This window comes from Jatropha curcas, chromosome 9 (genome assembly GCF_041381405.1).
Source record: "Jatropha curcas cultivar XTBG-Jc1 chromosome 9, XTBG_Jcur_1.0, whole genome shotgun sequence".
Lineage (NCBI taxonomy): Eukaryota > Viridiplantae > Streptophyta > Magnoliopsida > Malpighiales > Euphorbiaceae > Jatropha > Jatropha curcas.
In genome coordinates, this window is record NC_143159.1 from 25,528,291 (window position 1) to 25,553,766 (window position 25,476).

At 32.8% G+C, this 25,476-nt stretch overlaps 3 protein-coding genes across 5 annotated transcripts; 2 read left to right on the plus strand and 1 right to left on the minus strand.

Moving 5' to 3' along the window:
* LOC105638201 (NOL1/NOP2/sun family protein) lies at nt 1-11,295 on the plus strand (the record flags this gene model as incomplete). The annotated part of the gene is given in 11 exon segments (XM_012221973.4): nt 1-175; nt 693-840; nt 2,835-2,972; nt 3,453-3,515; nt 3,682-3,803; nt 6,247-6,445; nt 7,356-7,552; nt 8,273-8,373; nt 8,927-9,008; nt 9,861-9,922; nt 10,801-11,295. Coding segments are annotated over 11 exon segments (1,402 nt in total), but the record flags the coding sequence as incomplete, so codon positions are not given.
* An 804-nt stretch (nt 11,296-12,099) lies between these two features.
* Nucleotides 12,100-19,648, minus strand: LOC105638191 (S-adenosyl-L-methionine-dependent methyltransferases superfamily protein). Of its 3 annotated transcripts, none has more exons than XR_001047049.4 (12): nt 19,375-19,648; nt 19,055-19,135; nt 18,807-18,885; nt 18,053-18,191; nt 17,881-17,950; nt 16,264-16,328; nt 16,087-16,165; nt 15,586-15,673; nt 14,008-14,072; nt 13,810-13,899; nt 12,970-13,140; nt 12,100-12,565 (listed from the first exon to the last, which is right to left on the minus strand). XR_001047049.4 is itself a non-coding variant. In XM_012221958.4 (11 exons), exons 1-11 carry the CDS (start codon nt 19,552-19,554, stop codon nt 13,027-13,029), a joined length of 1,050 nt encoding a protein of 349 aa, XP_012077348.1. In that variant the 5' UTR covers nt 19,555-19,648; the 3' UTR covers nt 12,773-13,026. The 3 variants fall into 3 exon arrangements, 1 of the variants encoding a protein (XP_012077348.1); XR_005178731.2 differs by having other exon boundaries at nt 12,100-12,659; XM_012221958.4 differs by lacking the exon at nt 12,100-12,565 and having other exon boundaries at nt 12,773-13,140.
* A 3,664-nt stretch (nt 19,649-23,312) lies between these two features.
* LOC105638182 (GLABROUS1 enhancer-binding protein-like) lies at nt 23,313-24,782 on the plus strand. Its single transcript, XM_012221945.4, has one exon. The coding sequence runs from the start codon at nt 23,408-23,410 to the stop codon at nt 24,566-24,568; it is 1,161 nt and encodes a 386-aa protein (XP_012077335.1). The 5' UTR covers nt 23,313-23,407; the 3' UTR covers nt 24,569-24,782.
* Nucleotides 24,783-25,476: the final 694 nt, after the last annotated feature.

Below are 25,476 nucleotides of genomic sequence, written 5' to 3' on the forward strand. Positions count from 1 at the left end.
TGAAAGGTTGCAAAAGAGTCCCCTCTCTAAGTGCCAAATACCAGGATTGGATTATGTTTTGTTTGTCAAGGGTTCGGGTCCGCACACAATTGATTATGGTTTTGCACCTGGAGCACCTCCCAAGGAGGTAATAGTGAGTAGAAAATGTGCTGAAGCAGTTCTTCGAGGAGCTCAGGTAGGCAGTTTGTAATATTTACATGCATTCAAGGTAAATGCATGGTATGCTTTAAGGGCATCTTAAATGTTATGAAAAAAATCCTTTTGATTACCATCTCTTACTTATCACATTTCAAATTTAATTAATTATTGTGTTTTTGTTTTTCTGTACTCAAAATGCATAGATACTGAAAGCAATTCTTGATTTATGTTTTCGTTGCTAGATTTATGGGGATCAATTATGCTTCCTTGCTTTTCTTCTTCGTATTACTTGTCTTCAGCCATATTGGCTACCTGCCTTTTAAACTGCGTATGTGTTTTTTTTTTTTTTTTTAATTTATTTATTGCCATTTCCTTTTGTTAAATTTTCTTATCATGTACTCTTATAAAGATTTGAATCCCAACCCTCAAATTAGTTGATTAGTTGGAAAAAAAAAGTGTGGCAATCAAAAAATTTTAGTTATTATGCTGTAGGTCAGGGATGACTGATTACAAGATCTTCTTTCTCATGTTTTCTTGTGGCGATTTACGTGTAGGTATTTGTTCCTGGTGTAATGGCATGTAGCGCACATGTTGAAAAAGGAGATGTAGTTGCAGTTTCAGTTGCTATAGAGCAACACAGTCCTGATGGTGGATGGGGTATTGGCATGACACGTGGAACTGTTCTTCAAGGGCTTCAGACAGGCAAGAAGAGTGTTTATTAATTGACCTTTGAAGCGTTCAGCACAAAATTGCTTTCCTCTTTCTTGTTTTGTTTGTGTAATGGGGTGGCAATTACCTTTTTTTTTTTTATGCATTTATGTCTATGCTGTTTCTTTTTAATATCTTTGATGAGTTGATGAAGCTTGCAAATCAGATGTTTATTCTTATGATAAAAAAGAATAATTATTCTGTGAACTTTAAAATATTAGATTGGATTCTCCTGCGCAGCTTTTAATGTGCATATATGGACATGCGCACACACACATTCACTTATACATGTCTATATTGAGAGAGACAGAGAGAGGTTTGACGATAAGGCTATCATAAAAACTAGAAAAGATATAAATAGAGAAAATATTTATTACTAGGGAATTGCTTTCTAACTGTTAAATATCAACTATAAATTCCCCTAGAAGTTACTGATGCACAACACCATGAAGAAGCGAGAAAGTCTGTGTTGATCCTGAGTAAACTCATCTGCATATTTTGGTATCTCTTTCATATTTGTTTAAAAATAAATTACAAGCAGGAAGAATAAACAAAGTCACAAATGGAAATTTTATCCTTGGTATTGTGTGAAAGATTCATCAGTTTGAGCATATTTGATAGATGCTGGCATGCTCTCTGTAGTTGGATATAAATTCTTTGATTTCTTCTTGTTACAACTGCAAGAACTGCTGAAATTGAATGAGAAGCCATTTTATTTAGTTGTTACTAGACGTGGTGATAAACAAATGTAATCATAGAGCAGAAGTTTCAAATTGTGGTGAAATTCTTGTTGCTGTACTCATGTATTAATGATAAAGATTAATCTGCACTCATTGACCTAAATTTGATACATTATTACTAACGGTTTTAGAAATATAAAATTGATATCATAGATTAACAATTCACCATATGGGACTTCATTTACATGAAGAATTATGTCCCAATAACTTATTTTCGTGACACCTAAGTAATATTCTGGTGCAATATGATAAGGGGAAGGTTTCAAAAGCGAGTCATTAAATTTCAGTTTTAAAGGAGTATTAAAAGTTATCTGATTTTTGGATCATTATAAGACAGTTTTTTTCTATTATTGGCTAATTGGATAACTTGGGGCAGCTTGGGAATTATGTAGAAGTGATTCTGGATATTTGGTATATAGAATTACTATTTTCAGATTGTATTTATAATATTATATTACTATTTTGGAGTTATTTGTCTTTATCTTTAACATATGATTATGTTTTCTTTATAATATAAAATTAGACATTTGAGTCCTATTAAAATTTAAAAGTAACTGTTTTTTCTCTGTTGAATTTAAGTTAAATTTCCGGTAAAAGCATGTCACTGTTAAATTGTGATATGATAATAAAACAATAAATTTGTGTATTCTTCTTGAAAGGTAACCTTTTTTTTCTTTGTTGGATGTAAGTTAAATTTCTGGTAGAAGCACATCACTGTTCAATTGTTATGTATTAGAAAATCAATAATTATGTGACACAATTTTTTTTGGGTTGCCACCCACATATGGTACTTTTGAAGCATTGTATTGATTGCAAGGGGGAAATAGAAATATAGTGCAGAACAACCAACTGTACTTTCTAGTTAATATTCACCGATAAGTTGCCCCATTCAGTGTTGTAGAATATGGAAGTTACGGTAGAGGCAGGCTGTAGCTTTTCTTGATCATATTGAATTTCCTGCTTTAAAACATATTCATCATTGGTTTAGATATTGAAGGCTGAAAGGACATAATTTATTTTATAGATTGATATGGAGGTAGTATTCTTTTACATTTCTTGATTTGAAAAATAGGAGATGCCACGCCTTGTATGTGATGGTTTTTTCAAATTGAAAGTAAGATGTCTGAATTTGATGTGTTGCCTCTCATTCATATTTGATCTCTTAATTAAAATGTCTTCACTTTATAGCACAGTCCCTGTGCAAATTTCTGGGAGATCTGCTAGTTGACACTTGTTATATTGTTCTAGATCCTTACTATTTGGAAAGAAAAGGCCTGTATATAGGCCAAGGAATGACAACAATGTCAAGGGCTGGCATATTCCGTGTTTCAGAAGGAATAGCTGTGGATATGCATAATCGAGTATTTAAATTGCCTTCATTTCATGGTACACTTCACTCCTTATCTAGTCTTTATTATGATTGCTTAGATATATGATTTTACTGTATTGAATGATTTAGTTGTGGCATTTATGGCAAAGTTATGACATTTTTTTTCTTTTATTATTGTTTCTTTCTTCTAAAGTTGTTGCAGATTATATCTGCTTAGCATTGTAATATTCTATATGTAATTTTCTGGTTTTCTCAACATTTTGCATGTGCCATGTGAATACCTGAATACAGGTTTTAGTTTTGAATTAACTCTTTTACAAAGAACAAAAAGAAGATTCAGATATGACTTCCATTACGATTTTTTTTTCTTCTCTAACATAATCTTTTATGATACAATATAAGCTGAAAGTGGCTGTGGAATTAGGGAGTATGTTTAATTGAGTACCTTTTTTCCCCATTTTATGGACTTTTTTGCTTATTTTTCCATCCGTGCCTCTCATGTTTGTCTTATAATTCTTTGCATGTTCATGATACAGATGTGCTTGAGGGGGAAATATTTCTACAGAACTTGCCAAGCATTGTCACTGCTCATGCCCTCGGTATTTATCATATAATTATTTTTGCCTTGACTACCCTCCTTCGCACACACATCCCAAGATAGAAGGAAAGAAAGATTATAATCTTAAAATATCGTCCTTTATAAAAGATTTAGTGACATGTGAGCTCTTTGTTTGCATGATATCTTCATTGTTTTTTATGTCTTAGATCCTCAAAAAGGTGAACGGATATTAGACATGTGTGCAGCACCCGGAGGGAAGACAACTGCAATTGCAATCCTTATGAAGGATCAAGGCGAGATTGTTGCAATTGATAGATCTCATAATAAGGTGCTGCTTCTAAATGGTAGTTATAATGATATGATGTATTCACATCCATTTATTCCCAGCATATTGTTCATGTTTTATACATTTTCTATGCATATTGATTTGATCCCACAGATCGAATTGGTAATGGGGAATCATTTTTCAGTGCCAAGGTATTGATGAGGCTTTGAAGCTTTGGAATTTAGTTTTAGCCACTTTTTGTTGCTTCTGTTGAATTATGAAGAGGCAATATATTTGACATATGTCATTAGTGATTATATGTGTTTTTGTTTCATATTTTGGTACAAAATTGGCTTTGTTAGTGTTGGTTGAGTAGAAAGATGCCAAGCTGAACTAAGTGACACTTTATGAAGTCTTGATGATTTTTCTTCTCTTATGAATTTAGTTTAATTCCACTCGTCTCTCTGAACTTGTTACTAATGCACATTGACATGCCTAAATCTCAATCTGTCACTTAAAGCTTACCAAACATCGACTTATATAACAATAGCCAAATTCATAAATTCACCATTGTACTTTTAATGAAACTCTTGTGGCATCTTCAACTTTTACTTTGACCCATTGAATACGTAAATTTATAAAATTGCACCTACTAAACACTTTAACTTGTAAAATTAGATTAATCAAACACTTATGGGATAGCTAAAAATGCGAAAATAATTGTTCAAGAAGTTATATTAATCATATATCAAATCAATATTTTGCTTAAAAGCTAAAAACCCTAAAAATTGTTGTTGCTAGTATTGAGAAGTGTGCAATATTACTAGAATCTTTAACTTGAGGGGCATACCCATAAAGTTTGGGTTTCACAAGATTTTTCATGAAAAGTACAGAGGTGAATTTATGTACTTGGCCATATAACATAAAAAAAGTGTTACTAGATTTTGCAGGATAACTAGTGGAATTAAAAAAGCATTTTTAAAACAAACTTATGGCTATGTTAAAGGTTTAGTTTCTCTCTTGTAGTTCTCAATTTCTAACCCGATCCCATACCCTCTCTCTCTCTGACCTGACTTACCCTCCCTCCGTCCTCACTTTCCCTTTCTCTCTCTCACTTCTCTCTCTAAACTAATCCATCTCTCTCTTGCCTTTCTCTCACTTTCTCACTTATCTTGTCAATTCTTGCACATTCAAACAATGAAATCTCCTCTATATTCTAAATTCTTAACTTCCTTTCTTTTCCATCTATCTTTTGCAGTTATCCTCAAATCCAAACTCTATACAAGTCGTGTTTAAGCAGTTATCATACATTCTATTCAGTTCCTCAATTTAAGACGAAGCAAAGCAAATTTACTTCAAATTTTATTTTTTCTGCATCTCTTAGCATTCAAAAAGAGAAAAGTTAGAAAGTGAAACCCATAATTTAAACAAAAAAAGGTTAAGTGCTTTCACATAAAACTCCAAACTTTTTTTAAGTCCATAGGCTCTTGCAACACCTTGCCGAAGATTGTACATACCAAACAACACAATGAGCAACAGACATCCACAAATCCATATAAACAATGATGAGAGAGGGAGAGAGAGAGTGGCAAGTCAAAGGAAGAAATAGGGGAGAGTGAGGAGAGATGAGTGAGTAAGGTGAGAGTTAGAAGAGAGAAGAAAACTTTTACGTAGCTATATAATTGTTTAAGGTAGGTTTTTTTAATTCCACATGTCATCCATGTCATATCTCCGACATCAAAATATATAGAGTCCAGTAATAGTGTTTTTTTCTTATATAAATTGAAGTTAAGTGTGTTTTCAGTTACACATTGAAATGTAGGCATTTAATGCATACTAATGAAAAATTAAACATGTGAATTTTAATAAGAATGAATTGCCAAAACAATCCTGAAATTGTTCTTCCCTTTTCTTGGCATTCATTCATTCTTGCTTATACTTCAGTTATATGGTGTCTAATTGTGGCCAAGTCACCTAATCCATTTAATTACATGTAGAAGCAATTTATAGGAAGGAAAAAAATGTATTAGAAACTGCCATTTTTTTGATAGATTTTTTGGCCTGCTATGAAAAATATGCATGCATACTCATCTGGTCATAAATATTGTAGCGACGTATCAGTAGCTATTTTTTCATATAAAAGGGTTTCTAATACCTTCCCACAATTGTACATCACAAGCAAGTATTGGTCAGAATTGGTCATCTCAAAAGAATGGTGCAACATTTCAGAATTGGAAGAAGAGCTAGAATTTTTTGTTGATAGGCTAATTGACAGAAATTTCTTTTTAATTGTCAAGTAATTTTTGTTCGCATGCTTAACTTTCCATAACTTTGATAAGAACTTGCAATGAAATCCATACTTTGTCTTTCTTCAAATTCAAGTATTGCACAATTGTTTTTTGTTTCCTTTTTACTTTTTCTCTTGATCAATTTTGTATCATCAAATAGTGGTTAAAATCTTCAACTTTTGATGCTTTGAGTATTTTGGTATCTTGCTTATATATAGGTGCAAGACATTCAGAAACTGACTGCTGAAATGAGTTTGACTTGTATAAAGACTTACAAGTTGGATGCTCTCAAAGCTGTTTGTCGAAGAAATGAATCAAACAATACTGTTCAAAATTCTGAGTTGCCAAGGCATCATGATGAGAAAACATCTTCATCTGTTCAAGGGTTGAATCCTGATGAGGCATGCAATAAAATTGGTAGGTAATTGTCTGGATTGCTTGTGGTCAAGGTATTTATTGATTGCTTTTCTCCCTTTTTGCCTTCTTATCCGATCATACATCTTCTTGGAGAATTCTTGATGCTTCTTCATTAGAAATAATGCTACACTTTATTTGAATTTTCTTAGAGTTCATCATTGGCCCAAGGTTAACGTTCACTTCATTGTCATGACTTGCCTATTGGATTATTAGCCATTTTTGGTACTGATAGCATTTGCAACTTGGACCATTTATAATGATGTCCATTTTGCTATCCTGGAAATTATATGATAGCTGTAAGCCATCCATGTAATATAGTTGCCTATTTGGTTCTGCAGAAAACAGATGTAAATGAATATGTGGTCTTGAATTGAACCTTACTAATTGGGGAACAGCTATTTGACTTCCATCATTTATGTTAGAGCCAGCTATTATTACTGTAGTCATTTCCCTTTTATTACGGACTGATGCTTAGCTTTGATTAAATGTTCAAAAAATATCTCTCTTGGTGGATGAACATGATTCGGATTTTTACTGAAGTCCATGTTTTATACTGGGAATGACTCATTAGGATGCAATGTTGTGCCAAAGTTATTACCTTTGAGTGGTAATATCATACCATTACAGGTCAGAACATTGATAAATATATTAATCATATTTCCCAAATGTTATGATCTTGCGTGCATTTTAATTCAGCATATTGTTTGGATGTATGATTGCTGAAAGGCTAGAATGCTCTTAACACTGTACTTGGCTGATAAGTTCTTTGTATATTATTCCAATGCATGTGTATTTAGTGCCTACTTGATAGGGTTATCATTTTTCTTTTCCTTCCTCATGTTTGATGTGCATTTCTCAAAAATATGTTTCTCTTATCTAATTTTCGATATTATTGTTATTAATGAAAAAGAGAATGAGAGAACTTATGTTAGCAAAGCTGACATCAGGAAGCATAAACGAAGAATGAGGAATGGACCAGGAAGAAATCAATGCCTGGGTGGTAGGGTTGAAAACTCAAAAGGTTTTCCTCCTGACAGCTTTGATCGAGTTCTCCTTGATGCTCCATGTTCAGCTCTTGGTTTGAGGCCTAGACTCTTCGCCGGAGAGGTAAAGCAATCTAAACTGATCTGACTTCTTATTGTGCTGTAGTGATGTGTTCAACCTGTATCTTTGAAATTAGATAGCTCATGTAATTTCTAGTTTTCAATTCAGGAATTTTATTAATTTTTTTTCATATTTTATAATTTTATGTAGTTTCATATTCAGGATTAAGAAGTGAATCACGAACGGAGGAATGCATATTGATTTCACAGCCATATAGAAATTCTCTAATTTTCTAGATTTCTTGCATCATGCAATTCTAGCTCGAGGTACATGTAGCTGCTTATGTCAGTTAAGGTTTTTACAGGATAAGTGATGTGATTAGCATGGAGATTGTTTTTTCATACTTGTACTAACTTGAATATCATATAGTAATACCAGGACAGGTAAAGAGTGATTGAATCCATATCCAAGAGAAGACCTAGTGATGTTTTAGTTAATTTATGAGTTTTATGGAAAAAAAAAAAAAATCCAAAATAGGCCGAGTATCATTGTCTGATGAGCAATGGGTCCACCCCCCTCTCTCTTTTTCGCTTGGCTTAGTACTGTTTTATCCTCTTCTCTTCTACAGGTGTAGGCTTTGTACTGTCTGATTATATAGCGTTATTCTAGTGTTGGTAAACCATTATTGCATGCACAATGTATATATGTAAGGAGTGATCTCTTCTATTAACTATTACATATACCCATTTGGATATTTAATTTAGTTTGTCATATCTTTTCCAGGAAACTGTAGAATCTTTAAGAAACCATGCGAAGTATCAGAGGAGAATGCTTGACCAGGCTGTTAAACTAGTTCGCCCTGGTGGAGTAATTGTGTATTCAACGTTAGTATCCGTGAAGTGTCTTATTCATTATATGTGGTGCATTTATATTTACAATTTAAAGTTATGTAAAAGAGGTTTGCGTTGTATGATAATGAGGAAAATGCCTGGCCCATTTTGTGCTTGACCCAATGCCACACTCTCCCATCTCCTTTTTATATCATTTTTGCTTTGTTAAACACATAAAGTTCAAATCCTCCCACCTCTCTTTCAGTCTTATCTCTCCATAGGATTTGTTTAACTAGTTGTGATAGGGAGGAAGAAATAATGTAGCAATTCTTTGTTATTTGGTCGGTATGATTCCCACTTTCAATATGCTTTTGATTGCAAGTTAGTATTTGTGACAGAAAAATTGAAATAGTAGCTGTGCTACATTGTAACGCATTATAAACAGTATACTTGTTCTGGTGGCCTACTGTACCTAACTTGCACTGGGTAGCTCATGGAGGTCTTCTAACCATGTATTTTCAATTACTTTTAAAATATTATTCTCATATAAAACATTAAACTAAACTGCTTATTCTTTTTTTGTAATTTTTATTATGTAATGTGGCAGATGCACAATAAACCCTGGGGAGAATGAAGCACTGGTACGATATGCTTTGGATACATACAAGTTCCTCTCCTTAGCACCACAGGTCACATTCAACAAGTTTCATTTCCTCTTCATTTTTACTGTCATAGTTAAAGTTTGAATAGTAGTTATATTGTTGAATAAATTGCAATTTTGTATCTATATACTCTGTGCAATGTGTTACTCTTTTTATAAATTCATTACTTAGATTTTTCTTTTTCTTGTTCATTCTTATAATCCAATGATTATACAATTCATTGGAGGAGAGTTTTGCTATTGTACACAGGGACATACTTCTTTAATTTATCATCATTAATGAATGTTAGTTGTAACATAAGTGCAAACCTCAGCTACCTAGCTGGATGATTTCTGGACTGAAAATATAGAAAATACTAACCAAAAAATTTTACTGTTTTACCCCCATTCTTTTGCCACCTTAACTCTTGCAAGATTTGTGTAAGCTTCTATCTAATGCATGGTAAAATTTTTTGAGATGTTTCTGGTAGTTAGCTGTGATGTAAAGATGATACTGAATACATTAGCAACATTTTTGATGTTGGTTTGAATACTGACTCTTTTGAGGGCAAATCAAAACAGTTCATAATAGGGGATGTCGAAACGTATTTATGGCCTTTATAGGGATTAGATTAAAACCATTTTATAAGTCTATCCTAGCATCATATATTGTAAATCTATACAAGCTGTATGTTCATGGTCCATAAATGCTGCCTCATTCCTTTAGTAGCTTGGTTTGGTTTCTGGAAACTCTGTCCTTATCAAGTTAAACAAATGTAAAATATCTATTTCCATCATGCACACACGCAAATTTCTTTTTTTTTTTTTTTAAATAAACAAACATGCTTATTGATGCATGAATGCTCATGACATTGAATGTGCTATTATGATGCATTTTCAGCACCCAAGAATTGGAGGACCTGGCCTTGTCGGTACCTGTGAATTCCCTGATGGATACATTGAGTAAGTACCATAATCCTTCATTCTACATTGTGCATTTTTCATGTTGTAAATTCCCTGTGTAAGTGCCTGCAATTTGTATGAAGTAGTGTGCTTCCTCGGATTGATGCCCCGCCTTTTTCTTTTCGTATGATTTTGCATCCTTTTTGAATTTTTTTTTTGGTTTCTAATTTTATGTTCTTTATTACATATTTATATCTCAACTCATTTTCAATTAGTTACTTGCAAATTGGAAATTGCAAAAACAGTTGGACTTATTCCTGCATGGGAGGCAACGAGTTTTGTAGTTAGAGAGGGTATAGCTGTCAGATTCATGATTATGTTCTAAACTTTGAAAATACAATTACTATCTTGTAAAAGCTTCGATAATGTTTCTTCAGACAATTTCAGTAAGATGGATCGAATTCCTTTTCTGTGGCAGTTGTTTTTCGCATGATTGCTATGAACTTTTCAAGGATTTTTTCAAAATGCCCTCAATTAAATATCTGCTCTTTTGTCTCTTTGGTTGTGCGGCTTTCTTTTTCCTTCAAATCATATATATGCCTAATAGCCTAAACTATACATGGGCTTTCATATTTTCAAGGGCAATATTTGGCTGTTGAATTAATAGTTGAGTGAAAACTATGAATTTCTCTTTTCTCTGCCTCTTCTCCTCTTTCACATTTCTTTGTTCTTCTGGATTGGATAGCTTGTATATTTGGGTGTAAATAATATCACATGTGATATGCTTAGTGATTATTTTCAATTTTTTTAGATCCTTTCATTACATTGTCTGATTAAATAATTTTGGAACTCAATTTTTTCTTTTTTTTTGAATTTTTCTGCTGTATTTATTATTCATTTGCTTTTCATAATAATTGAAATAATGCTCATCTCCACAGGGAGTGGTTAAGACCTGGTGAGGAAGAACTTGTGCAGAGATTTGATCCTTCATCTCCACTCGACACAATTGGGTTTTTTATTGCAAAGTTTACTGTCGGCACCAAAAATATTTGAACTTTTGGGGGAATGCGAAACTCCATCGAGTTCAGAAGTTCAAAACCAGTTAGCACAGCACCAAAGAAACAAACATGTCTATGCTTTTAAGTGATTATGATGACCGTATGTAGACTGCAGTATCTTCATGCTCGTACCATTAAGCGGAGCATGAATCATGAAGAGAATGATAAGAGGTACTCTACATGCAATTTCTTCTTTCTTTATTTTTATCATCCCCCTCCTCTTCGGACGTGGTTAGGATTGGCTTAATTTTACATAATTTTGTTCCAAGGAGACAAATTTGGGATTAGAAGTCTATCAGATACAGTAGAATTCAGGGGAAAAATGTTAAAAATTTAAAATGTTCTACATCTGTTTGGTAGCTGATGTTTCTAAAATCTTGGTAATTTTGAGTTTTTTCTTCTTTTTAAAAAAAAAATAAATAATAAATCTGGTAGGTATTTCTCGGTGAGGCAAGAATTGAAAATATTATTTGAACTTTGTCATTTACAGGAAACGCTTCATCTCTCTATCACCCCACCTTTAATTATGCAATGGTTTTTTTCACTGTGCTGCTTCCTGTTGGATTTTTTTTTTTGTTTTGGTTTCCTATCATGGATAAAAGCATTTCAAAAACCATCCCTAAATGTTATCAATTGTCCATAATTTACCCCTTGGGGAAAACATAGAAAATTACAAGTTGTTCCATTTTCTACAAGTTTATCAATCAGCTTTGTGTTGTAGTAATATCATCTTAAAATCAAATAAACTTGAATAAAAATTAAAAAATAATTAGATGCTAAGAAATTATGATAAAATTCAAATGAAATTTCAGTTCATAATTGATATTAATTAAGTTAAAAATAAAAATAAATAAAATAAGCTCTGAAAATAAGGATTGCAGATGGATTAAAAAATATCGATGTAAATTACTTAAAAAAAACAAAAGAAATATAGCGGGTTTGAAGATTTCAAATTCTATTTCCATTAAAAATGTAGAATGCACTTGCCTTTACTTGCCAATTAATTGTTTTTAACAAAAATAAAACTATATAAAAGCATTTGATTGTTTCATTTCTATTTTTATAAGAGTAAATATCCTATCTAGTCAAATATATTGTTCAGAATCTATATTTTCAAAATTACAACATAGGATCCTTGATCATTCAATTTTGTTCCCGGTACACTAATAGATAAATCCATCCAAAATTCTGAATTTTCATTAGTTAATTGAAATTTAATAATAAAAAATTGCAACTTCGGTTAATGGAGAATTTAATGCCAATCAGGTGTTGTATTCTTACCTCTCATGGATGATGTAGGGAGTGAGAGATCTCGAGTTCGAGGTCTCTCTCCTTCCCTAAAAAGGTTATCACTAATTTGTTAAATGTCATTCAAAAAAAAAGACGACTCCTGCTGTATAGCCCACAATGTTATTTCAGTCTATTGGACCTCCTATGTTAAAAAAAAAAAAGAACGGAAAATTTAATGGATGAAAGTACCCTTAAGGTGAAAAGAATAAAACCCGCCTGCCCCATAAAACGTATCGGACTTCCAAACCCAGCACAATCAAGCTCTCCCTCCATCGATACGAGGCTGAGCAGGGATTGATGTCCCAAATGCGATGACCAATGTGTATGTGCTAGCAAATGGGGTCTGAAATAAAAACTGGAAAAAGAAAAATAATGAACGCATTTGAAGAGAGAACCTCTAACTGAACATGCACTCGATCAAATTAGCTAAGTTAATGGAGAGACCAACCCTGTCGGACCATAAAAATAAAAAAAATAAAACCAGCCTTAAGACCCTATTAGACTTGCAAAATAAGAGAGATCAAGGGCAAAAAAGAACATTTAGCTCTTCCAGAAATAGGTATAGCGAGGAAGAAGTAGCTTCAATAATAATGTATTTTAGATTTTACAAGTAACATTCGCCAATATCATCAAACATCAATTAGACGAGCACTTTGCTCTTGCTAAATAATTTATCATTATTAATAAACTTAACTTTCGCAAAAGCTCATAGTTAGACAAATTTTTCAAAGAAATTAATGCAAATTTTAAAACACTTACTAGAAGAGGAAAGTTGCTTTAAAATTCACATTGAATGCTGTTGAAGGATGAGATGTCTTAGCCACCATGGCCGAATTGCTCCTGGATGTCCTTGAATGATACGGTGGCAGATCCCCTTCTTTTGGCTTTTTGCTGTGAAGGATGTTCCCGCCAACCTGTCATGTAAATAACCTGCAAAGCAGAAGGCAGAGAGCAAAAGACGATTGTCATGTATCATACTTCATTTAATGGTAAGTGAGCTGCCCGTCAATTTTCTTTAGTCTTACAAGGGCCAAATTAGATAGCCCCTGTATTATAATAAGAACTCCCATATAACTGGAATTCTTACTGATAGAAAGAGAACACATGGAATTCTTACTGATAGAAAGAGAACACGATTTTCCACAAAAATTCTTTGATTACCAATTCTTCCACACCCCAAACCCTCCCACCCCTTTTTTTCCAAGTTTTTCGCTCTCTAGATTCACTTGCTGGTTTAGGATAGAGACATCGCAAGAAAATGATCGCCTTAAACATCCACAGAACTCAAAATGCCTCCTTATTTGGAAACAAAGTAATAAATTTTGCAGTGACTAAAACGTCAAAATTTTATTTAAAAACAGAAAGTCTCATAGAATTTATTGACCATGATATCATAATAAAATATTTTACATAAAGTTCTAAACGGTGTTTCAATTAGTATGAAGCATGAATCATCATAAGATATTTTAGCATCATAATATCAAGTTAAAATATGTTGCATGAAGCATCTTTCATTGTTTTATTTGCACCAAGATACACAAGTTTGATCAAATGGAATTCCTATCAAATAAATATCCTCAGGTATTCCAAAACACTCACCTGGAATGTTGCAGGGATGGAGCCATCTTCTGCAGCAAACATTGAGTCGTAAATTGCTGCAGTTGCCAAGGCTGTTTCTCGCTTTAATATCTGTTTTCATACATGAATAAATCAAAATTTCCAGTAAAGAAATAGATGTCGCCACCAACTTTATATATATTATATATAGAAACAAAAGCTTTTACAGTCGGGTCTCACATTGTTCCTTTGCAGAAGAGCATTAGTTTCACCCATTGCACGGAGATGCTCTATCAGCTCCAGCGCTATATCCAAGAGAGAGCAAGAGGGAATTAACAAACAAAGAATACTAAGAAAAATGTGACCACATTTCATCGTGTTGCATCAAGTACTGGAAGAAGGGGAGGGAAGGGGAAGCAAAGTAAGAGAAGGTTGCCAATCACAACATGTAGTTTCAAATGAAACTGTATTATAACTATTACAAAAGCTGCAATTTAGATTTCCCTCAAAGTAAAGCAGGACTAATATTGGTCCAGTAATATTTTATTTCGAAGTTGTTACTTCAGTAATCTTTGCGGGCCAAAAATAAAAAGCAAAGAATTAAATCAGGTAATGAGCAAATGCATAGTGAGTCTTGCAGGTTACAGGTTCAGGGTCAGCAACTCCATGCAAAGAGGTGCTAGCATAACACATTCCCCTTCTCAAATCTCAAGGCCCCAATACACAACTTGACAGCAGCAGTTTGTACCAAGCTTGGTTCCAAGTTCATCCAACTTTGATTTTGGAAAAATGAATATGCAGAGTTAACTACCACCACTTCAAATAAGCTGAATTTTAATTAGGAAATATAGCATTGTTAGGTGACTTCATCTGACTTAACTATCATGCCAAATATCCTGGAAGTGATGGAGAGAGAACAAGACATGAAAGAGGGTACTATATATCGGTTGACGGACCAAATGGAGTACTACAGATATGAGGCATGCAAACTTAAGTGTTGAAATGCTACACGAAAAGGGGAAGACACCAAACAAGTTTATAGTAAACCAATTAAATATTAGCCAAGTTGAACAGAATCAAGTTTGTGATAATTATATACAGCATGACCAATTGAGTATATGATAAAACTGAAACAATCTCAATCTATTCCAGAATGAATTTATTATGAAGTAACCAAAACACTTATTCAGGTAACAAGATTTCCAATGTCCACCACCAACTTTTGAACTTCTTTCACCATAGCCCTAACCTGATTAGCCCTATTTACATATCTTTACCCAGCTAAAGCATCACTGCTTAGTATCTCTTCCACAATGGAAAAAGAAATTTCGTCACAATGCAAGATAGACAATAAGCACTTCTATGATCTGCAAATAAGAATTAAAATCTTAGTTCTAAGTACAAGCTAGTACAGCTATATACGGAGAATTCAGAACTATTTAAGTGCATTGCATAAAGGCAACATGAAAAGCCAATTCTTTTCTATCAAATGTAAGGTAGTCGTGGGAATAAGAATTGAACCTAACTTATCATAAACAGTTTGGAGAGAAGAATCAATTAACAGAGACTGTGCAAGAGAAAGTAGAAAGAGAAGTCAACATTTCACAATCAAGTAGTTCAGCATAAAGGTCCAGTTCCATATCTTAGATGCTTTAAAAAGAATTTTCAATGCATCAGTTAATGATGCAATTTCATTCATATACATTCCATACAGAAAAGCAATAATGGACATTAATGTTAGCATACATCCATCATCCAGGTTAGCAAATCCTAGCAAGCAGAACTATGGAACAATGTTTATCAGGAGGATTTTCTCACCACTTTTATACCTGACCACATACTCGTCAACATCAACACCAGGAAGGGTGAAGCCAGCCCTGGTTAACAGATTGCCTGCATCGCGGACCTATCAAAATATTAAAGAAAAATGTTGAATATTTCCCTTGAGGGTTAAGATGAAAAGTAGAGAAGAGGGAAAAAGAAAAGTAACTTTTGACTACCCCGCCCAAAAGCAACAGGAAAATAACTAAAAATAATGAGAAGAATAAGGGAAAAAACAAAATTTTAACTACCTATGACTGCTACACTACCACCGCAAATTGGGCTTTCGCAACACCCTAGCCCCAAAAAAGAACAAAAACAATAAGATTATAATATACCAAGCATGTTGCATGCCTCAATTGGACAAGTTTATTAAACCACAAAATAAAATTCAAGTCAAACTAACAGCACATGAAAGTGCACACCCATGCGTGTTAGTATCCAAACTTCACCAAAAAGTATATGCCGTTTATTATTATCATGGAAACATGTACATACTTGTGCCAAAGGAGATATTCGAGGACTGATGCCTCCTTCGCGTTCCATTTGAGCCACGGTGCATGCTATTCTAAGCTCCCTGATCACAGATACAATCACGGAAAAATAAGCAAGAAAATTTATGCATATTTCTTTCAAAACTTGGAAACAAGAATATAGGGAATAAAAATAAACAACTTCAAAGTTTCTCCACCCAGAATAGCTGCTAAAAATAGGCCATCTGGCTTCAGCGCCAATCTACTCTGTAACAAATACATGAAATGAACAGGTGTCATAGACATGTCCACATTTGTATTTCACACTGAACAATAGAGCCAGCAGAGATGCTCGATATTGATAACAACAGAGCATGAGTACAAAAAGTGAAAAACAAAATGGAAAATGTTGCATATTTTATTATACTTGAAATAGAAGAGAAGACTAAGGTTAGAGTGTCAACCCATGCAATCATACATCGTTGGAGCCCATATAGTAAACACAAGTTGGAATAAAGAAAGAGCAAGGGAGAATAGCACAACCTTCAATGCTTACGCCTGAAAATTTTCAGCTATAGTGAATACCTAATTTTCACTAGAAATAGAGTATTTCTATTCCCTCTCTCTCTCTCTCTCTCTCTCTCTCTCTCTCTGAGCACATGCACATGGACATCCCTTTAATTTTTTATTGTGTGTGCTAATGTATTTCAACTACCTTTTCTATTGAATCTCAAAAGGGTTGCGAAACCCAAATACAGGAATAATATACAAGAGTTTGCACCTGAAAAGGAAAAACAATGAGGAAGTACAAATTGGAAAGAAACAGATAGATTCATACAAAAGGTAGCTAAAAACAAAATTGATGTTCAAAAATTTCTCAAGTTTATTGGAGGACATTCATCACTTTTAACAACAGTACAATTCATATCTTCGAAAAAAGAAACATAACATTTCTCACTCTGCCTCCAAGAAACATCAAAAGAAAAGCAAATGCATCCTTCAAATTTCAGGACACCTACCTATGGTTCTTCCAATACCATCATTTCGATCAGAGTTCAAGCCAAAATGCAATAAATGCCAAATTAAGAAAACATCATTTTACCACATTTCATGCATGGGAAACTATGCAAAAGCAAATGATCAACTATCTAACCAACTCAGAGCACAAAAATATTGACTTTTGTATGCAATGGCTTTCTCAAGTGTTCAAGACAATACAACTGTTCATGCAAAGGAAAGAAAAAGGAAAAAGGGAGGAGGGCAATACATTAGCTTGTAATCCTATTTGCTAAAAGCTACTCCAAGAAATTCAGACCACTAGGCTCTCTAGTAAGCATTATAATGCCTAATCAAATGTTTATAAAACCTTCTTTGGGTTTATATTTTAATCACATTTAATGTTATTCTCTTCAGCAAACATCCGTTTGTGCTTCCCTCTAATCATGCATAAATGTGCATCTATTTTTGGCAGTGTGACTGAAAAATAATCTGTTAATTTACTCTTCATTTGGATTTATTCTACAGTCAATATGAGTCTATAAAAAGAGAATGGAAACCACTTTTTCCCCCCAATTTTCCCTTTTGATGAGTAAATTAAAGCAAAATTTTATTCTCTTCATATTGTTGATATGAAGAAGAGATATTTGACAAAGTGCATCTAGGACACTTCCATAAACATGTACCCTTTGCCTATGGTTTTTTCATGCACATTTCACTGATTCAAAAACTTCCCATCCTGTTTGCTTTACCAAATTCTGACAGAAAATGTTATTGAAACCAGACCAAAGATGTACACATAATGCAATAAAGAAGCACAAACCTGTATCATGGCTCCAGGAAGGTCATTAGTCCAGTGAAGCCCCAAGCAACTGATTACCAAATCTAGCGAACTTCACATTAACAAAAAAATATGTTATAATTATAATCAAATCTCGTTATAGTGATGGCATTTATTTGTAATATATATGCAAATCATAAACACACAGATAGACCTTTCTTTTATTGGAAGAAACTCTTCATCACCAACAATAAAGGATGTTTCGATATTTTCATTTGCATCTTTTGGTGCGTCTCTGCACATTTTAATCATGTCATACGACATATCCATCATTATGAGCTTTTCAATGGAGCCTGACATTAAAGAGACCAAAGAAGTATTCGTATCAATAAAATCTAAGACACAAAACAGGCAGAAAGGCAACCTTCTACAAGATTGTTTGCCAGGTCATGCTAGTTAGCACTAGAAGTCAATGTCAATATAACAGATAACATACCATAAACAATGTTTTAGCGAACCAGAAACAAGTTTTATGCTGATCAAGCAAATGTAAGAATACATATTTCATGTTCATTTAGCTATACATGCACAAACATGCAACATGGAAAGTCTTTTGCTTATTGACACTTCTATTACCAATGACGGAGCTAGCAGGGTCTACAGCCCCCCCCCCCCCCCCCCAAAAAAAAACGAAAAAAAAATTTAAAAATTAAAATATTAAAAATTTTTTTATTTTGCCCTCTAAAATAATAAATATTTTCAATTTCGCACCCTTAATTCTTGAAATTTTTTAGCCCACTAACTTTAATTCCCGACTCCGTCACTATCTATATCCATAGCAATGCCATAAATTTAGGTTTTTAGGATAACCATCTATGCAAAAGCAAAGGCACTAAACGGCAAATTTACAAAATTATACATTACATTACTCATAACTGAGTGGAAGAGTTTGCAAAATGGACTCATACCGCGACCACGCAACAAACGTCTGATAGCTTCCAAGGAACCTCCTAAACATAATGCAGAAGGGAATGTTTTGTTACAATCCTACAAAAGGCAAGCACCCAAAAATTCAACCAAAAAATAAAAGTTCAGTACCATGCAATTGCTACCTCATACTGTCATACAGGGAGGAGCAGAAAAAAAAAATACAGAAGCCTCCAATGGTGCAAATAGATAAGGGTAAAAAACATGTAAAGCAGAAACAAATCCGAACCTCCAAACGATCCAATAGATTTTCAGCAACAGCATCAACTAAGCAATCATTTGGGCGCATCAGCCATGCAGCTCGGTCACGCTACCACCAAAACGCTAACTTAGTTAGACAAATACTAAAACCGATAATCATAAATAAATTCATTTCTAATCCTTTATCCTCAACCAGTGCAATAGAGCTCCATTAATTTGCAGAGGTACCCAACAAAAGTCTTTCAGCAATACTTACTATATCATATCAGTCTATTCTTTTAGCCAGAAATGTCCGTTAATTCTATTCAAATTCAAGAAGAAGAAGAAGAAGAAGAAGGTGGAATTTACTTGTTTGCGTTTGAGGTGGCGATCGAAGATCTTGACCCTCGAATTCTGCAAATCATCGTTGCTGCTATTGTCATAAGTAGAGAAGGAAGTGGAAGGAAGCAAAGCATATGATTGATTTGGTGCTCTTTCTCTTCTAAATAGAACCAAATAACTCCTCCGATACAGAGACAAACCTTTCATTTTCTCTTCTATTCTGAGTATGCGAGCTCTCAGTCTCGGTCTCAATCTCAGTCATGAGCAGAGCTGATATGGTAATTCTTCTTCTTCATTTACCTCTAGGAATGGAACTCAAGAACAGGTTTTGAGTCAGTCACCAAGGCCCATATTCATTTTGATCGTTTGGGCTTTGAGAATTCCAATCTATATGGGCCTATGATTAGTCTTGAATTTTTTTTTTTTTTTTTTTTTTTTTAACACGAGAAGATTACATTCATTTATTATTAGTTTTTTGCTCTAGGACATTTAGTAAACCCAAATGAGTCAGTTAATTACTCTAGGACATTTAGCCCAATCAATTGCTCTACACAATAATTCCTGGATAGAGCATCTACCACGCTGACTTGGATTGCTCTTATTTAATTATCACGAAATAAAAAAATATTTTGAAAAATATTCTTTAATGTTAATATTTATTTAATATGTCAAGTTAAAATGTCAAAAAATAAATAGGCATTATTTATTACACTTTTTATTTCTAGAGGGTTTGTTACACAATGAGGATATTTATTGCTCTATAGTAATTGATTGCATATTAAATTATGGATCCATAAAAGAAAAAGAAGAAAAAATGATCTGAAAATAATGCATTGAAGAGATATTTTTAAAATTCAACATCTATAAATATATATTCAGCTACATTACCGTTCACATCTTTTATTTCATATGATAAATCAGCGCCACATCACTATTCACACTTTTTACTTCATATAACACATCAACTACAATCCACGTTAGCACTAAAATGCTCTTAGAAAGAGCACAAGCCATAAAGTTTGTCACTAAATAGATTTTCCAAGTTATCTAACAATATAATTTAGTTAGTAGTTAGGTATTAACTTAGGTTTTTATATAACAGTATAAAAGTGTTGGTAAAAGTCATTATTTGGTTAGCCATCAAATTTAAAATGACAAAAAAAAGTAAAGCCAGCAACTTTATATCACAAGTAAAACTTAATTTGTAAAAATTTAATGAATATAAGTGTCAAAAAATTATCAATTAAATTATTTACAAAATTTTAAATTAAGTAGGACAATGTTTTATTAAACTCTCCCTTTATATCTAAAAACTACTATATATATTGCTTTACTGAATACTATAATTAATAAAAAAATTATTTTAACTAAAATTTTTTTTTAAAAGTTGTTACTGAACAAGACCAATATTAAAATGGCATGATACATAAATTTACCCTCGTACTTTTCATAAAAAATCTTGTGACATCCTCAATTTTTATTTTGATCACTTCAACTTATAAAGTCGTAACTATTAAATAATTTATTTGACTCATTAAACACCTCAATTTATAAAATCAGATTGATGAAACACTTACTAAAAAATTAAAATATGTAAAATTATTGTTCCAAAAGTTATACCAATCACATATCAAAATAATATTTTCATATAAAATTCAAAAAAACCTTAAAATTTGCTGTTTTTAGTATAAAGAGATATGAAATTATTACAAAATGTGAAATTTAGGGGGATACAGGATTGATTTTATAGTTCAGAGTGTTGCATTTTTTTAAGTAATCTAATCTACCCAGCTAATCTAATCCACCTAAATCTTTAAATTTATATATAGAATATTCAATTTTTTTCTTATCCATATCTCAAACCTATATATATATTCAAGCATATAACTAGATTTTTATGAGTTCTTCGTATTTTTGGTTTGGCTACGAGATATTTACTCTTTTTGACCTTCTACTTTTGAAATTTAATATATTTATTATCTTTTGCTTTTGCAATTTAATATTTTTATTGTTCTATTTTCATGAGTTATTTATTTTATTATCTTCTGCTTTTACAATTTAAAATTTTTGTTTTATTATTTATTGCTCTTTCAAATTTGATTTCATTCACCGATCATAAATCTTGGTCCACAGAATTTGGTTATCTTGAGACATTAAGACAAGAAGGGAGGAGGCAATTAAAGCTGATCGAGATGAGATCATGTCTAGTATAAAAACTTACATTGTTTCTTCATTTATCTATATATTTTAATTGATTAATTTATTTTTTAAAATTTATTTAATGTTAATAGAAAATTAACTAAAACAATTTGCTGAACAAATCATCCCTAGCAAAACCTTTGCATTATTACATTGTTTGTTTTATGTAAATTCAATGTCAAACATGGATTTATAATTTTCAATAAAAAAATTTCAATATTTTTTTTTATGATCAAATCCAATCCAATTTAAATTTCATTTTGATATTTGTATAATTACTTGGTTAGATATCTCTCATATTTAAAAATTTCCTCTACATAATTTTATTTCCTAGATTTTCTCCCGCTATTATTTAAAATCAATTCCAAGTATCTAAGTATCTTTAATAAGGAAATTTACCAAGTTTTTTTCAATCGTCTTTGGCAATATTCTCAACATAGATTACTTCTTTCACCATGGGATTATTTCTATAAAGAAACTTGATTACAATATTATGTTATTATAAATAATGTCATTGTTTTATTACAAATCATTTTGAACCATTATTAATTATTTCAAGTACAGATTTTCAATTATTCTACCGAACAATTTGACAATGCATAATGATTTATAAAAATAATAATATAATCAAATAATTAATAAAATAACATTTAAATGTTCGCGCTCGAAGTACGATTTTCGACTAGTTATTAATAATATTGGGCAACAACTATCATTTAGCAATAACTAAACTAAACCCAACAAAGTCAAAATCGAATATAAAATCCCTTTCGACAAAAAAAAAAAAAAAAAAATATATATATATATATATATATAATCAAATCAGCTTTATGAAACAACTCAGCTGAATCCACCTTAATTAAATAATAGTTTTAAATTGAGGATGAGCTAAGAACATTTTTATATTACAAATTTAATAATTTAATTATACTCCATCCACTTTACTTTAATAACAATAAAATGTCCTTTAATAACAATAAATAAATATTTTTATTTTGTGACACTTTATGTGATTATTTAAAATTTTAAGAATATATTAATAATTTTTTTAATTTCATCAATATTTATTAGGTGTAATTTATTTTTATGTTTATACACCCTTCATCTCATAATTTTTATCATATTTTTCTTTTTTCATATGTTCTAAATTATTGTCTCGTTCATACCAAGGAATGAAAAAATAAAATAGGAATAGTAGTTGTGCTTTTAACTCCTGTCCAGTTTGATTAGAGATAGGAAGCCAATTTGATTAGAGTTAAGAAACATAGTTACATTAGTTTAACTGACGTAGACCGGATAAAAAAATAAATTATTAATATGACTTTATTTCATTAAACGGGTGTATAGTTGATGTATTAGAATGGAGAAAGGTATAATTTATATTTATATTTTTAGTTTATTTTTTTTAAATAAGTGCTGTTGTTATTAATGTATTTATATTGAGGTGAAAGTAGTTTTAGATTAGCCTATAATTTAAATTTTTTTTTAATAAAGTCTATCCATTAATATTTCACTTATAAATTTTTTACTTAAAATTAGATTTAAGAGAATTTATGGATCAAGCCAAACACGAATGGGAGGGAAGTATTAGGCTGCATAATTCAAAATCGAAAACCGAGATTCCATATTCCAAAGCAGTTAGATTTCGATTTCTTCCAATCGGACGGCTAAATCTAAGATGCGAGTTTTATTATCCAACGGTCAGAAATCTCTTTGGGTTTTGGAATTTTCATTTTCAACTGTTCCACCCCAAATATAATCCCTCCTCCTTGTCTTTTTCTCTCTCTCCCTCTCTCTACGTCCTCTCGTCTCCGATTCTTCAACTCAATTGAAACCCTAACTCACTGTTTCGTCAATATCAATGGCACCAAAACGGTCAAAACCCTTGGAAAATCCACCGCCCGTTTCTTCTTCTGATGAAGAGGAAGAAACGTCCAGTGGAGAAGAAGAAGACGGAGAAGAGGAAGAAGGATCTTCGTCTGAGGAAGAGGAAACTTTAACACCAATAATAAAGCCACCACAGGCCCAAGCTCCCAAACCAGCAGTCAAAAAGCCCGATTCCACCACCCAGCGAGCTGAGTCCGATTCCGAGTCCGAGTCTGACTCTGATTCTGAGGATGACGGGAAAGCCACAGTCAAGCCAATCGCTTCTAAGCCAATGGAAGAGACTCCGACCAAGACCACTAAGTCTAGATCCAAACCCTCGGCATCTACTTCATCTGTCACTAAATCAATTGTGGCAGTGAAAAGGGTTAGTGAAGCGGATCGTGACCCGAAAGACTCAAAACGGCCCAAGAAGAAGGAATCGGAGTCTGATGGAGTTGTTGAAAAGTCGGAGGATACAAAGAAACAACTCTTTCAAAGGCTTTGGAGTGAGGATGATGAGATTGCGGTGCTAGAAGGGTTAATTGAATATGCTGAAAAGAAAGGAGTTGATCCTGCAAAGGATATGACCTCATTTTTTGAATATATTAAGAAATCGCTGCACTTTGACGTCTCTTTAAGCCAGCTGAAAGATAAAGTATCAAGACTAAAGAAGAAGTTTGAGAACCATGTGACCAAAGGCAAAAAGGGTGAAGATAAAACATTTTCCAAGCCTCATGACCAAAAATCCTTTGATTTGTCGAAAAGGATATGGGGTAGTGCAGCAGGAGTGGAATCGAGCGTCAAGTCAAATGGCAAAGCAATTAACAATAATAATTCCAAAGGTAAGGGTTTGGCTGCATTGAAGGCAGAATTGGGTTTGGGTTCGGATGTGGACAAGGAGGCGGAAAAGGTTGACAAGAAGGAGAGCCATTCTGGTTTGAAACAGATTTCTGAGTTTGATAAGGGTGTGAGTGTTTCAGGAATGGAGGATTTTGTGGTTAAAAGGGGACTGGATATGCTTGATGGTGCCAAAAAAGCTGAGATGGAAGAAAAGTGGAGAGAGTTGCATGTGGCCGAGTTGGAATTGTTTCTGAAGCGGAATGAGTTGATAAGGGAGCAAGCAAAGCTCATGTTGGCAGCATATAAGACTGAGTAGGGTAGACCTTTTGAAGGTATAAACTGTGGCTTAAATCGTTGAAGTTGATGTTATTTGGGAAAGAAATGTTAGATTTGTTTGTTCTGTGTTTAGGATATGGTAATCATGAAACTTTTAATAGTATCTGTATTTTTTGGATTTTGAATGATTTTCTGCTACAATGTTTAATTTTCTTTCTGTTTTTGGTAATTTAGGTCATTCCTGTTTCTTGTAATTCTACATGGCGGAATACTTTGTGTTTGTTGCTGTTAAATGTTTCTATTTGGTTGATTGCTTATGCTATGTTCTGTTACACTTTGTTCTTTTTCTTTTTGTCTATCTTGCCAATTGAATTAAACTATGAAAGTTTATTTGATAGGTTTGAACATTGTAGCTACTGTTTCTTGCTTTGTGGTGGTGAATTGGTCTATAGGTTCATAGATCTAACCTATTGAGAATATTAATTTGCTAGCTTGTTCAGGTGGCTAGATGGGTACATGTAATGGACTCTAGTCTCTAGGATTATAACAAGTTAGCTAGACTGTGTTTTAACTCTTTTCCATGTTTGCAAATTTGGAGTTGATTTCAATCTTTGTAAATGAATAATGGATTACACCAGTTTGAGGGTTCCTCGGGATTGGGTTCAAGATCTTGTTACTTAATCAAGTTGGGGTATGTTGGCCAATAGGTGTTTGTGTGGAATTTGGGGTTTAATTCAATTTTAATTTTTTTTTTCCGTAATAAATTCTGATGTCTGATTACAAAGCCTAAATTTTAAATTGAAATTGATTTTCGCCTTATGTGTTTGGTGAGTAAGGTCTTCCAAACTTGTCTTAGACGAGAATGTGAGCTGAAAACCTATACAGCTTGATTAAGTATACCAGTTTTACTGTTTACAGAACTTAACCCAACGTGTCATTTGTTCTTTG